Source organism: Gouania willdenowi, chromosome 3, assembly GCF_900634775.1.
Source record: "Gouania willdenowi chromosome 3, fGouWil2.1, whole genome shotgun sequence".
Taxonomy (NCBI): domain Eukaryota; kingdom Metazoa; phylum Chordata; class Actinopteri; order Blenniiformes; family Gobiesocidae; genus Gouania; species Gouania willdenowi.
This window is the reverse complement of record NC_041046.1, coordinates 24,076,946-24,090,180: the sequence shown is the minus strand read 5'-3', so window position 1 is coordinate 24,090,180 and position 13,235 is coordinate 24,076,946. Positions and strand designations below refer to the sequence as shown.

Here is a 13,235-nt window from a genome sequence, read left to right as displayed (position 1 = left end):
CACAGCTGCAAGAGGATGAATCACTGAGTTAGTTTAAACCTTTTATGGATAATGTCTTTCTGCAGAGAAAAAAAAAAGCCTATTCTAAATACTGTACATCAGGACACACAATTAGCCCAGCCATAGGATCTAAATATACTCATGGGATGATTAAACAATAGTAACTTCTTCCCTGTATTCATTAACTGAAATTTAAGCGGGTGTAAAAACAAAAAAACGCAGCAATAGTAGGAATGAGCAGGTCACAAATGGAGCACATTTCTTGCATTAAGTCATTATACCAATTATACAGTCATTACAAATGGATCATGTCATGTCCAAATGTATAAATACTGTAGGTTAAGATGTTATGTAGTGGTCCCGGTCATTTATAGTCATGTAGACACTACCAACAACGTAAGGTGGTTATTGATGGTAGAACAGCTCATTTAATAATGCCAATAATAAAATAATAATAATGAAGATCCAACAGCTTCTGGTGACCTCATTGTTCTTTTATTTTATGAAATGAATAAAAACGCCGATTATTTTTAGTCAGGGAATCATGAACGTCAGAGAGCGGTGTATGGTGGATATGGAATCAGGCAGACGGGGACAGGGTGTGCAGACTGGTCTTGACGGTCGCTAGGTTGGCCTTCCAGGAGTTGAGGCAGTCAAACAGTTGCTGCCACTGCTGTTTACCAAAGGTACGATGTGTGCTGTGGCTGATTGTTCCAACACACAAAGAACAAAAATGTTAAAATGATATATATATATAAAACTGTTTTGATCAAGATTATAGATTAACAAAATACACACAGGACACAAAAAGTGCCACACCTAAACCCTTTCTGAGGTTTCAGCAGTAACACCTACCTCACAACGACCTTTTGCTGCGTCTGGTCGATTTTGCAGTACACCATTTTGGTCCTGACAGCTGCGTAAAAATAAATAAATAAAAGGAGTTAGGAGAGAATAAAGCTTTTACAGACGTTAACGACTCCAGACAACCCACTGGTGGATGTTACAGAGAGTTAGTCTTCAGAAAAGTTTTTTTTTAATACAAAATTAAAATGTAAAATCAAAGCAGCAAAATACATGATTGTAAGAGAATTGTATACTTAAATTAATATGCATATTTTGCCTCAAAATGGTGACATAAACTCGATATTCATTTTTTCTCAATATGGTTTTACAAGAGAAATGATATTGGGTCAAAGTCACTGGAGAAAAAGGTGACAAATGCCCTTTTATTTATTTATTTATTAATTAATCCTGCACCCTATTCAAACAGGGTATAATTATCTCTCTTTTTGGTTTTGAACACTTCACCCATTAGCATTAAACAACTATACAATTAATGTTTATTTTTTTTTACAAATCCTCCCCCATGCTCCTTTAAGAGCCTGTGTTCCTCCATCTTGAAATCACATGATTGATGATGTCACATGACCCCACTTTCTGTAAACAGCCCACTGTTTTCTATTGGAGTAAAGCATTCAGTCTGCTTTTTAGATCATTTACTTTGCCAGGTTTTTCAGTAAAAATACCAACTTGTGCTGCTTTTGGTTGCTCTAAACAATCAGGAAAATTGAAAGATGTCGATGTAACACTTTAGTTCACTGAACAGAGATTAAAAGCCTCAAAAACATCTGTGACTGCAGGGGGCGACAGTTCCACCTCTACGGGGAAGCAGAATAAGAGCTTTGTAAGATGTAAAAAAGTTTGTATATTTGTACCATCAATCACAAAGGCCTCCACTTCCTCGGCTCCAATCTGCAGCTCCTGCTGCATGGTGTCAAAGGAGATCTCCTTGAATTCCACTGCCATGCCCATGAATGTCAGAAGACGCATCTTGGTCATGTTCTGCTCGTGAGACAGGCCTATATGGGGCAACACACAGGGGTCAGTAAGCACTGAGCGGTCACAGTCAATTAGCTTTGGACTCGGGGAGTTTCCCAGTGATAATTGTTTCTACATTCAGGATCGTACGACCTACAGGATTCTACTCATTAATACAAACATTTCAGAACACATTCTGTTTACAGAATCCATCCCACACATGCTTTTAATTACATGCAAACCTTTAGCTGAGAGAGAAATACTCTGCTGACAAAGACATTCCTTTTTAGTGTTGACACAGTCCAAGTATTCATGTGAACTACACACAAAGCAATGTCGGTGACCCAATGATCGAAGAGAACAAAATGGGAACATCTTTTGTTGAAGCTAAACCAATAGCCCTTCATCACAGTGTTCATAGATGTCTGTTTAAAGTTAACCAGAAACAAGTTTCTGACAGTCCAAGTCACTTTTAAATCCTTACTTTCTCTCCCAGTGTGCTATTTGCTGTTTTACTCTACTCATTACACAATCAAAATGCATTTATTGTACCAGTTATTGGAAAAATCTTTGTTAAGATTATCTTTGAAAGTAAAAATAGCAAAAAAAAATAAAAAGTACCGTACGATGAGAGCACTATTTATGATTACAGCTGCTGCGCAGTGATGGTCAGGGTTAACATAGGTCATTCCGAGCACAATAAATGGATACATTTTTGATAAAAACGATGTACCGGCCGATCGATCGGTGGATCCCTAAAAATAAGTGATCAGCTATCATCACATTTTTTGACAGGTTTCATACAATCTAAATACAATATAAATGACCAAAATCAGTGACGATACATAATGAAAATAAGTCAAAATAAAAGCACTTACCAAGAGAATCAATGAAGTCTTTGTTATTCTGGTAAAATTTAACGTATGCTGCTAGTTTTGCACTCACAAAAATTGTTAGCAGCTGAAAAAGAAGAAAAGGGAAATCATGTTAGAGCCAACATCGAGCATTGTTTAATGAATATGTTTCTATAATATGTTTTTAGGGACACACATTGGATTTCTAGTTTGTATTTAAATACAATTCACACCCACTAACAAAAAACAGTAAATGACTGTACTAAAGGGTGGTATAATATGTGATGAGATGTCATCATTTCTAATCATAGCTACTGCTAACTAAGGGCCCTATTCTCCCGTCTGGACTTAAGCGCTTTTTTACGCACCTCTCGTCTCCAGCATCACTTTGGATAGATTCTTTCTGGGAGTTTCTTTTGCAATATTATGAGTCTGTGTGGCTTCAATTGCAACTAATAGGGGTGTCCTGACCCGATATTGATATATATATATATATATATATATCAGCCAGAAAACGAATATCGGATTTTATTCGAATGCATCTAAAATCTCCGATATACATTATATTTATTCAGTTGTAGAATACTGCAGATATTATGTTGAAGGTTAAAAGTGTATGTAACCATTTGGTTAATAATAAATGGCTCAGTTTTTCTCATACCTACTGTTGCTGACTATTGTTCTCTGTTTGAGCAACATCACTTGATCAAACCTTTTTTAGCATTCCACACTACAAAAGTATGTATGATTCGTGCTGATATCGAATCAATACGCAAGGCTGCAATGTCGGTATCGTATCGGATGTGGAAAAATTGTATCGGGACATCCCTAGTAACTAAGTCTGTAGTTCTTGTGCAATATAATGTTTCACCTTATCGGGGCGCTGCACTTATTCCAGGTTCAGAAGCGTGTAAGAGGAAAATAACTTAAGCAGACGGGAGAATGCCAGAAGACCAGATTTGAATGGTAACACCCACATTTCAGGGCCGCTCCACCCACAGTGCGTAACTGGGATGGAGGTGCGCCTCGCAGTGACTGACTTAAGTACAGGGGGAGAATAACACGCAGCCAAAAACAGCGCCGCTGCGTGGTTTTTTTTTATACTTATGTGCATGGAAGAATAGAGCTCTCAATGAATATTAAGGAGTAAACTTGAAAACCAAAGTTTCCCATCTCATTGTGTTCAAAATCATGCTACTTACAAAGTCACATTTAATTGAATCTTATATTAAGACATCTAACATTGTCTATCTCAAAGTACTCACATCATGGATGAGTTCTCCCTCCAGGAACCGGACTGGTTTTAAGGTGAGCAAATGATCAAACAGGTATGTGTTTGGGTCTTTGAGCGCTCGGACGATACATCTAAAAGATCACAGGTGCAATAATGTGTGAAGGCAAGGCTTTTCTGTTTGTGACACCAATTCCAAACACGTTTAGAGAGTTTACCTGTGAGCATCAACACGTGCTTGTGAAGCATTGTCTTCAGTGTAACTTCCCAGCAGCTCAACCATCACTTTTGCTGCCGCCTCACTGAGGGGGGAAAATAAAACGACAAAAGAAAAAGGTTATAACAACATAAGTACTCACATAAATTCACGTTTTGTTTATGCAATCTTTAGGTAGTTACCTTTTTTTGCCATCAACCAGAGCCTCATACACCAGCCTGAGAAGTGTGTGCTTTTTCTCTGTGTCCAAATTCCAGTCAACAATCCACTTACGAACCTGATGAAAACATAACCATACACACGGAGACAGAATCTTGAAGTAAGTTGAAAACCAATGGATAAAGTGCTGCATTAATTGCTGGTGTAGAGGACCAACCTGATCCAGGTCAGTAGGGATGAAGGAAATGGCGTTGCAGGTGGCGGCCACCTTGATGAGGCTACAGAAGACTGTGTACCTCACAGGAGTGTTCTCATCCATACCGTGGAACAGGTTACTCAGCCTATGGCAACACAATAATCAATATATCACCAGGAGTAGGGCTGCTCCATTATAGAATAACAACAACTACAATTATTTCAGTCACAATTGAAATCACGATTATTCAATCGATTATTTATCAACCAAAAATGTATTTATTTTTTGTTCAAAACAAAGTAAAATATATTCTTTAAACAATAAACACTAAAGTCAAGTATGTTCACTTTTTGCAAAAAAATGAAAATATATATATAAAATATTATTTGAATGCAAATGAATAAAAAGATGCAAAGTATTAATTTAAATATTATTCAACCATGTTCCCTTTTGCAAACAAATGCAGTGCAATGAACTGCTACGGACACTTGTAAATTGTCACAGAACTGTAGTGTTTAAATGACAAAAAATAATTTCAAGGGAATTGCAAATTATGAATTCAAGTATATTCACTTTAGTATGAAACACATACTATATGTTCACTTTTGTAAACAAAAGCAATACTGCATTAGAAGTGTATTTTTTAGAATTTGACTTGCCCTGCTTGTTTACAAAGCGTTTTTGATGCGTTAGCAATAGCTTTCCTCATGTTGGCCTGCAAGCTAGCTTTAGCTTTGAGAGAGGAGGGGCGGAGGGGAGGAGCTTGTATGCGAGCATTAAACAACTCAAAGTTAGTATTAGTAATAATGTTTTCTCGTGTGTTCCAAGCTTTATTCTTTATACATATCCTAAATCGTGGAAGTTTTTTTTATTTAGCAAATGAAGCGTAAAATTAAATATACGTATATATATTCTTTTTTTTAAATGATCGTTTTTTCTCTATTATGTTATTTTTCTAATCGTTGAGTGTAGAGCCGGGACAAAGCGTCGACGTAATCGATGACGTTGACACAAAAAATACGTTGATACAAAATATGCACGCTGATGAGTCGTCTGACCAAGTTTCAAAAGTGCAAGGCAGTGAAGGCACGCACTCTTTCGTCTAAGGCAGCTGTTCCCAGTAGCGCTCGTCCTTTATTCCGGGTGTGACCAGACGGCAGCGCGTCGACAAGACAAGGAAGGAAACACCCGCTGTGACATCAGCGGCAACACGCACAAAGGAAAGTTTATTTTTTGTTGGAAAAGCACTTTCTGACTTTTCTACTTTTAGTCAATTAATGGGGAGATAATCGATAATCGAATCAAACTGGAAAAGTTTATTAGATTAGTTGATGTATCGAAAAAAAATAATTGCTAGATTAATCGTTTAAAAAATTATCGTTTATCCCAGCCTTAGTTGAGTGTAATATTCTAAATTGTAATTGAATTTCGATTAATTGCATAGCCTTAACCAGGAGAATAGAAAGATTATGGATTAGGTTTAAATGGCATGCATCTGAAACACAATGCTAACTGTGTTGGATGTGTCCATTCAACTGTTTGAATATTAGCATATCCTTCTATGATGACTATTCACATTTAAAATATTGATTCAAAAACTACATAAAGTACATGAAATGGGTGTTTTTGCTTTACTGGCTTTTTCAAAATATACATCTTAACAACACATTAAAACAAACTACATATTTACCCACAAACATTATTTTACATTAAACAAGTCCCTCCTTGGCATGTGTGATTGACAAAGTTTGGTGATGTTGGAAAATATGTTACAGGCTTTAAAATAAAGCTGGGCAAAAAATTGATTTAAACGATTAATAAAATTTGTAGATAAAAACGATTTTCATTTTGCAAATTCTAGTTTTTTTTTCCCACCAGAGTTTTTTCGGACTTTTTCACATTCCGTCCTTGTCGGTTACAGTAGCGCGATGTGAACCAGCCCTCTCTTTGTTTACATTTGTTTACCCTTTGAGTAGGCTATATGTGTGTCACAGGGATGTTTTCATTTTTTATTCGCACTATGCTGAGATGCTAAGGGAAGAGTTTTTTTTTTTTAATTGTAATGTTATATGTTATAGAATATGTAGTTATCTGATTTCTTAATCAGAAAATTTAAGCTACTGTGAAGTTGCTGTGACACTTCTGCTTAAACCTGGGTTAAAGCTTGAAATTGTTGAATGACAGAGCCTCATTTACTTTTTTATTTTGGGATTGTTCTATGCATGTTGAGGACAATCACAGCAATAAAGTTGCACTTCTGACAATATATCTGACGTCTGCACTCATTTTTAAGTACAGTGAAATTTTTTTCAATCAAAAATCAAATCTCAAATTTTTCTTTAAAAAATCCGAGATTTTCTTTTTCGGCAAAATCGTCCAGCCCTACTTTAAAAGTAAATTGTGTGAACTCACAGCTGCATTCTGAGGGAGGGTCTTTCTCCTTCACGGAACTTCACCAGCTTCTCACAGAGACTTTCAATGAGGGCTTCCTGCTTCTCTGTCTCCAGGATTAGAAGCAATGACACGATGCTGTTCATCACACTCTCCACGTCTGTTAACAGAACAAAAACATACTATTCATCCAGGAATAAAGGCCAATCATTTAAATCTATTACAAATTAATCGATTGTTTCTCCTCTGCATCTAACCAGACTGGAAATGTCATCAATAAAGCTTTATGAAAAGTGAAGAACCAGCCAAAGTAGTGACTCCAGAACCAGGACAATCATGCATACTGCATTACAAACCTTTTACACAGCCAAAACACTAAATTAGAAATGTTTAAGAGACATTTTATAGTCAAATGGCTCCCAGTTATTTAATGAAAACTGTGACTTTTGCTGTCATTCAATTTGGTCTTTTTGAGCAGGATTGCCAAACTCCTTTTAGTTTATAGGTTTACATAGAGTTTGGTCCCAAAAAAAGAAGTAAATTTCACCTCTACTTTACCATATATTAACACTTCCATGTGTAAACAAACCTTAAACACAGAGATTTCACAGATGTCAAGCATTCTATAGGGAAATTCCTAAAGAAATACTACTCTACACCATTTATTCTTCATTTTTACGAACCCTTGTCATCATCCTTGAGGCAGACATCGCATGCTTCAATGATCTGAGCCAGGTCAACATGGAGTCCACCTTCGGCGTTCTCCTCGGAGATCTCAGCTCCTTTAGCCTTGATGTAGGCTCTCAGCTCTAAAGCCTGGAAAGATAAAAAACATCTCAGGATATTTGCATCTGCTATTAAAACATTTTGATTACTGATGGAAAAAGTCTCAAACACAATAGAAATTACAAATTAAAAAAATAAATAATAGATTGTAGGCTGTTGCTATTGGTCCGGACCCAGACCTCAGACAAATCTGACTATAGTTCCGGCACTTCCTGTGCGCATGCATCCGCATGTGCAGTAAGCCAAATGCCGGTAGTTCTGTCACTGCTAGCCCCGTCCCTGTCACTGCTGGATCCGTGTCCTTCAAGCTAAATTTCAGTCAGTTTATTTTTCGCCCAAATCCTAACCCTATCCCAGGAAATACCCTAAAATGTTTCTTTTTTCATACATGTATTTTTAAAAGTGGAATTTGCCATTTTAAATATGTTAAAATGAAAGAAAAAAAAATGTCAGAAGTGGATTTCAAACCCACATCAGTGGAAGGAAAAATCCTAGAGTCTAGACCACTCGGCCATCGTAACACGGTGCGGTCCGGGTACGGAACTATAGACACTTTGTACATTGTATTATTAATGATGCTTTCCAAATTTCAATGTGCAACGTACACTGTTGAGAATAAAAAGAAATTAAAGATAAAAACCCACTGATTTACAATGGTGTTTTTAACAACCTGAATACAGTAAAATCACGACTTAATACACAAAAAACACATTTTGGAAATGCATCAGTTCAAGACACAAGATGTCATGTATTAGGACATGGTTTTAAAATTCATGGGTGGAGAATGTGAGATGCCAACCACCTTGACAGAAAAACAGCGTACCAGCACTTATCTTTTGTATCTCATGAATTTTAATTTATTTGTTATTTTTAAAGCTTACCTTGTTTTGTGTTTTTTTTGTGCTGTCTGTTCCTATTGTTTGTTTTAATTTGAGTGATGTAACGCAGCTCAAAACCTGAATTTCCTTTTGGATGAATAAAGTCTATTTTATCTCATTTCTTAATTATAGCTCCTCCAATGCAACACATCACCAGTTGTGAATCCTATTTTTTGTATCAAGGGTAATCATTTTGTACTGGTACCCTGTCCAAGGTGTACCCTCGCCCAACGCCCTATGGGAGCTGGAGAAAAGCACCAGTAGACCCTCACGACCCTAAAAATGAGCAAGTGGATCAGAAAATGGATTGATGGATGGTGATCATTTAGTTGACCTAATTCACATTTTGATATTGCTGTTGAAATCTTTAGTAATAATAATCAACAAAAGAAAACAAAAATATGTATATATATGAAGAGACAAAAAAATATTTTATTTAGAAGAGCAATACTTGCATCGGGCACCCACGTAACTATAATACACAGCAAATAATTAATGAAGTAAAACTTCTCAACAATAGTTCACCATAATATGTAACTTGATTTATTATGATATAAAAATGTAGAGCTGTTCGCCATATTATAATAATAATAGTAATAATACAAGAATAATAATGACATTAATAACTGTTTTTGAAAAAGACATGTAAACTATTTTCAGATATGACACGAAGTCAAATCTCATAATAGTGATTTTATTACTGTATCTTTGTTCAGTGTACTATTATTTAGACGGCTGCACACAAACATCATGGACGTGAGAACGGTTAGCATGTTAGCCACTTAGCATGCAACTAAATGCCGGTTAGCAGCTCACTCAGACATTAAAGCAAATAAAGTGACGGTAAAACAGGTGTTTAAAGACGTAAACCGTACCTGGTCTTCTTCTGTGATGTCAATAAATGCCGGTACACTCATTTTGTGGTGCTTTAGTGAGCCTCGAAAATGAAATACACGCTCCACTAGCGGTGAGACCTGACCGGAAAAGAAATGAGCAGTGAGCCGGGGACACTCGTACGCTTCCGGGTCAGATTGTTAAAGGGACAGTAGCTCTACTCCACAGACAGCAGGCCGTCACGAGAAATGGCACATGAAACAAATATCCAATCAAAAATCGTGCTGCACAATTTCATAGAATGTTAGAACATATCATCAGTCTTCATATGTTCTATTAAGTGTCACTCGGATCAAAGCCTGATTCTGTTCACTAGAGCAGTGATTCTCAACTGGTGGGTCGGGACCCAAAAGTGGGTCGCAGACCTGTACTGGGTGGGTCTCGGACGGCTGGTAAAAAATAAATCAATACTAAATATCTCTCATGTTGGACTTGTTTTTTATTTTGAAAGAAACTTTGCTGTGAAATGCATGTTACAAAGGAAAATATAGAGATTTATGTTTTAAAAAAAGATGATATACGTGTGTTTTCAACAGCTAATTGAGAAAAAAATTCATTTGTGGTTGAATTCTAAAAAAAAAAAAAAACTGGGTCACAATTTAATGACCGTGGTAAAATGTGGGTCCCAGGGTGAGACCAGTTGAGAACCCCTGCACTAGAGGGCCATTTGTGGTGTTTCTACAATTACAGTAGATAGCAATTGTTTAGCCTATTTTATTTATTCCCTTTAGTATTGGCTTCATGTTTGTGTGTTTTTCAGCTTTTTGTTTTAATTTTACTGACTTTAATAATTAATTTATCCAATAAATGTTTCCAGTACTCGAAATGAAGAGGATGTTGAACCAGGTTTGTCAGGTTTTGTTTGAATGTTTTGTCAAACCTTCAGTTTGGTGTTCTGTGGAGTTTAAAGTATAGGCTACACAGCAACCACCATCTGAAAGACATTTGATGACCTATACTTATCCATCTTCTACACATTATTTATTCAAACCTAGGTCACAGGAGTGGGTTGCTCTGTATCTGGATGGAAGATTTGAAAGACATTAGTGTAAAGAAAAACAGTAAAATGAAAATGTTTTTTTTTTCATTTGCAGAAGTATCGCAAACAAAAAAGAAAGGAAAAAAAAGCATAAATGTGTGATTAGCAGAACTCCCCATAATAGATATTGGGCCAATAAAGGCAGTACATGTTCAATTGTGAAAGAATTACAAAAGGTTGTAAAACATGATAGGTAATGTTCTCTGCCATTTGCTTTCTTGGATTGTTTTCTCAACACAGACCTCAAGACCTTTAGAAACTTTTGTTTTTTTGGTAATATTCACTAGTTTTGAATCTGAACATTTAGAGAAATGGAGAGAAAACCACAGACAAAAGATACTGCTAACTTAAATAGTCATGGCCAGATGTATTAGCCAAAGTTCATCCAATGTGTAAAGTGATCTAAAAAGCCAATTTCTGCAGCTATCCTGCTTGAACAAAAAGAGAAGGAAGCCTTCTTTCTTAAACTGGCTCTTTTGAAAAAAAGGATGAAGTACATAGAAACCAAGTGGAAGAAGAGCGAACAAAGATGGGAAACAGGGAAAAGGAAACCAACCGCATCCTTCAAAACCAAAATAATGAATTAAGACAGAAGGATCGTCTCATAGATGAACATCTAAAGAATATTTCAGATATGGGGACTGCGCTCGAAAGAGTGGAGAATTCCTTACAAACCAAGACGGACCAATGCAACCAAGTGGTAGAGGAGAAGGAGGTAATAGAGGAAAGTCACTGCCATAATGAGAGTATGTTGCAACATAAGCTGATACAAATACAGACAGCCCTGGATGAAGCAGAGATAAAACTTCAAGCCAAAAATCTGGAAATGGAAGAAAACTATAGAAACCAATTGGAAGAAGAGCAAAAAAGATGGTTAATAAGGAAATGAAAACCAACAGCATCCTTCAAATCCAAAATGATGACTGGAAAAACAAGACGAACCAATGCAACCAAATGGTAGAGGAGAAGGAGGTAATAGAGGAAGCTCACTGCCACAAGCTGATGCAACTACAGACTGCTCTGGATGAAGCAGAGAAAAAAGTGGAGCGGCCCAACCACATGATGACGTAAGCCACAACTCAGGAGAAGGCAGCTCCTGAAAAGAAATCTGGATGGAAACGGTTCAGGTGCAGGTTAAAGAAGAAATACAACTTTAAATCACCACACCTTAAAGGGGACAAATCATGGTTTTAAATCCTTTCTTTTTAGATATAAATCATACAGTTGTGGTCTATATAAAGCGGAACTGCAATGCTTGGGTCTGAATTCCTCATTATTATAGCTCCACCCCTTTTCTACCACTTTTCTGATGTGCTTCTGAGTGCAACTCGTTTTGGTGCGGTCTCTTTAAATGCAAATGAGACACTTCATACCCCGCCCCCTCTCCAGGTTGCAGAGGTGACACTCGGTTCAACTCCACCCTGCTCGGCCATTTTTGTAGTTTGATAGAAGAGATACGGCTATGTAGCGGCGCATAAACTTTTTATTCACACGTTATTTACAAAATGTCAACAAAGGAAGACTTGTCCATCCAGCCTTACATGTTCAAGCCAGAATCGGACCCGGCGGAGCGAGATGAAAATGAAGATGATGAACCTGCAGAACCCTAACAAGTGAGCTAACACAAGCACAGAGCTAACGCTAGCGCCAAGCTAACGTCACGAAATGCATTTTAATACAGTCTTTTCGGAGACAAAAAACGGCAAAATGAAATGACTAATGAAAACTTTAGACTTAAATTAAATCACGTAGGCCATATCATCAAGGATCTAAAACGAGCACACAGCGCTAACATATGAAGTCTGAAGACGGTGCAACTGCTAATGCTAACAAAACAATGACAGGGACGTCTTATCATCACACTTTTTAGCGTTATTTACAGCTTACCGAAGTGCTCTGTTCGTCGTCTCCAAAGATAGAAGGAATTGACCCCTCAATCAGACGAATTCGTTCGGCAAATCCTTCTTTATACTAGCGGAGGTTGCTGAAGCAGTCATCCTTGAAGTGCTTCGCGTACACAAAAATGACCTTACCCACAGATGTGGGTACATTTCCATAAAAAATAAAACTCAACCAGGCACTTCGAAAAGGTTGGAGAGACGGTGTAATGAAGCGTGTGGGTTACTACATCCAACAACCGAACATTTTGATTTCTCCTCTCGTAACTTCAGCATCCTTGAGCTTGGACTACAAAATCGCAGCGAGAAATAAAAATGACGGATTGCTCGAAGTGTTGGGCCTGGAGTCGATGTCCTAATTTGGCAGTTCCGCTGCAAATACTGTGATGTAATAGTTCAAAAAATGTAATAGAGAATAGAAAAATTGAAACAGATTGAAAAATATGACCAAAACAGAATATCAAGATATCTACGGAGCACCTGAAGATACTAATTTGATTTTTTCTGTACTTCTAAGCACTCTAAATATACAACAAAATGCATTTAAGGGCTAAAAAAGTGGATTTAGCATGATATGTCCCCTTTAAAACACAGAAAAACATCACAGCACAAATGTAAAGAGTTTCACTCGTAAATCATCCAACATTACTGATGTTCTTCATGCTGTGAAGTGGTGAAAATGTTGGGATTTATAAAGAGAAGTGGTCAGCACTTTGGCTTTTCCCTCACTTTGTTTAGTAGAATTGATTATACTGCACAATATACTGTACATTCACATCACATGATAATAAACCTCTTAATTATCACAAACATGTAACATGGGAAATCTTTTTTTTTTCATGCACTGAGCACTTTTCTTTCTCCACCTTTG

The 13,235-nt window shown here is 36.9% G+C and overlaps 1 protein-coding gene across 1 annotated transcript; it reads right to left on the bottom strand.

Moving 5' to 3' along the window:
• Positions 1-473: 473 nt before the first annotated feature.
• eif3m (eukaryotic translation initiation factor 3, subunit M) lies at positions 474-9,558 on the bottom strand. Its single transcript, XM_028443000.1, has 11 exons — positions 9,409-9,558; positions 7,553-7,685; positions 6,891-7,029; positions 4,500-4,623; positions 4,306-4,400; positions 4,125-4,208; positions 3,941-4,040; positions 2,700-2,781; positions 1,719-1,862; positions 856-916; positions 474-704 (listed from the first exon to the last, which is right to left on the bottom strand). Exons 1-11 carry the CDS (start codon positions 9,448-9,450, stop codon positions 581-583), a joined length of 1,128 nt encoding a protein of 375 aa, XP_028298801.1. The 5' UTR covers positions 9,451-9,558; the 3' UTR covers positions 474-580.
• Positions 9,559-13,235: the final 3,677 nt, after the last annotated feature.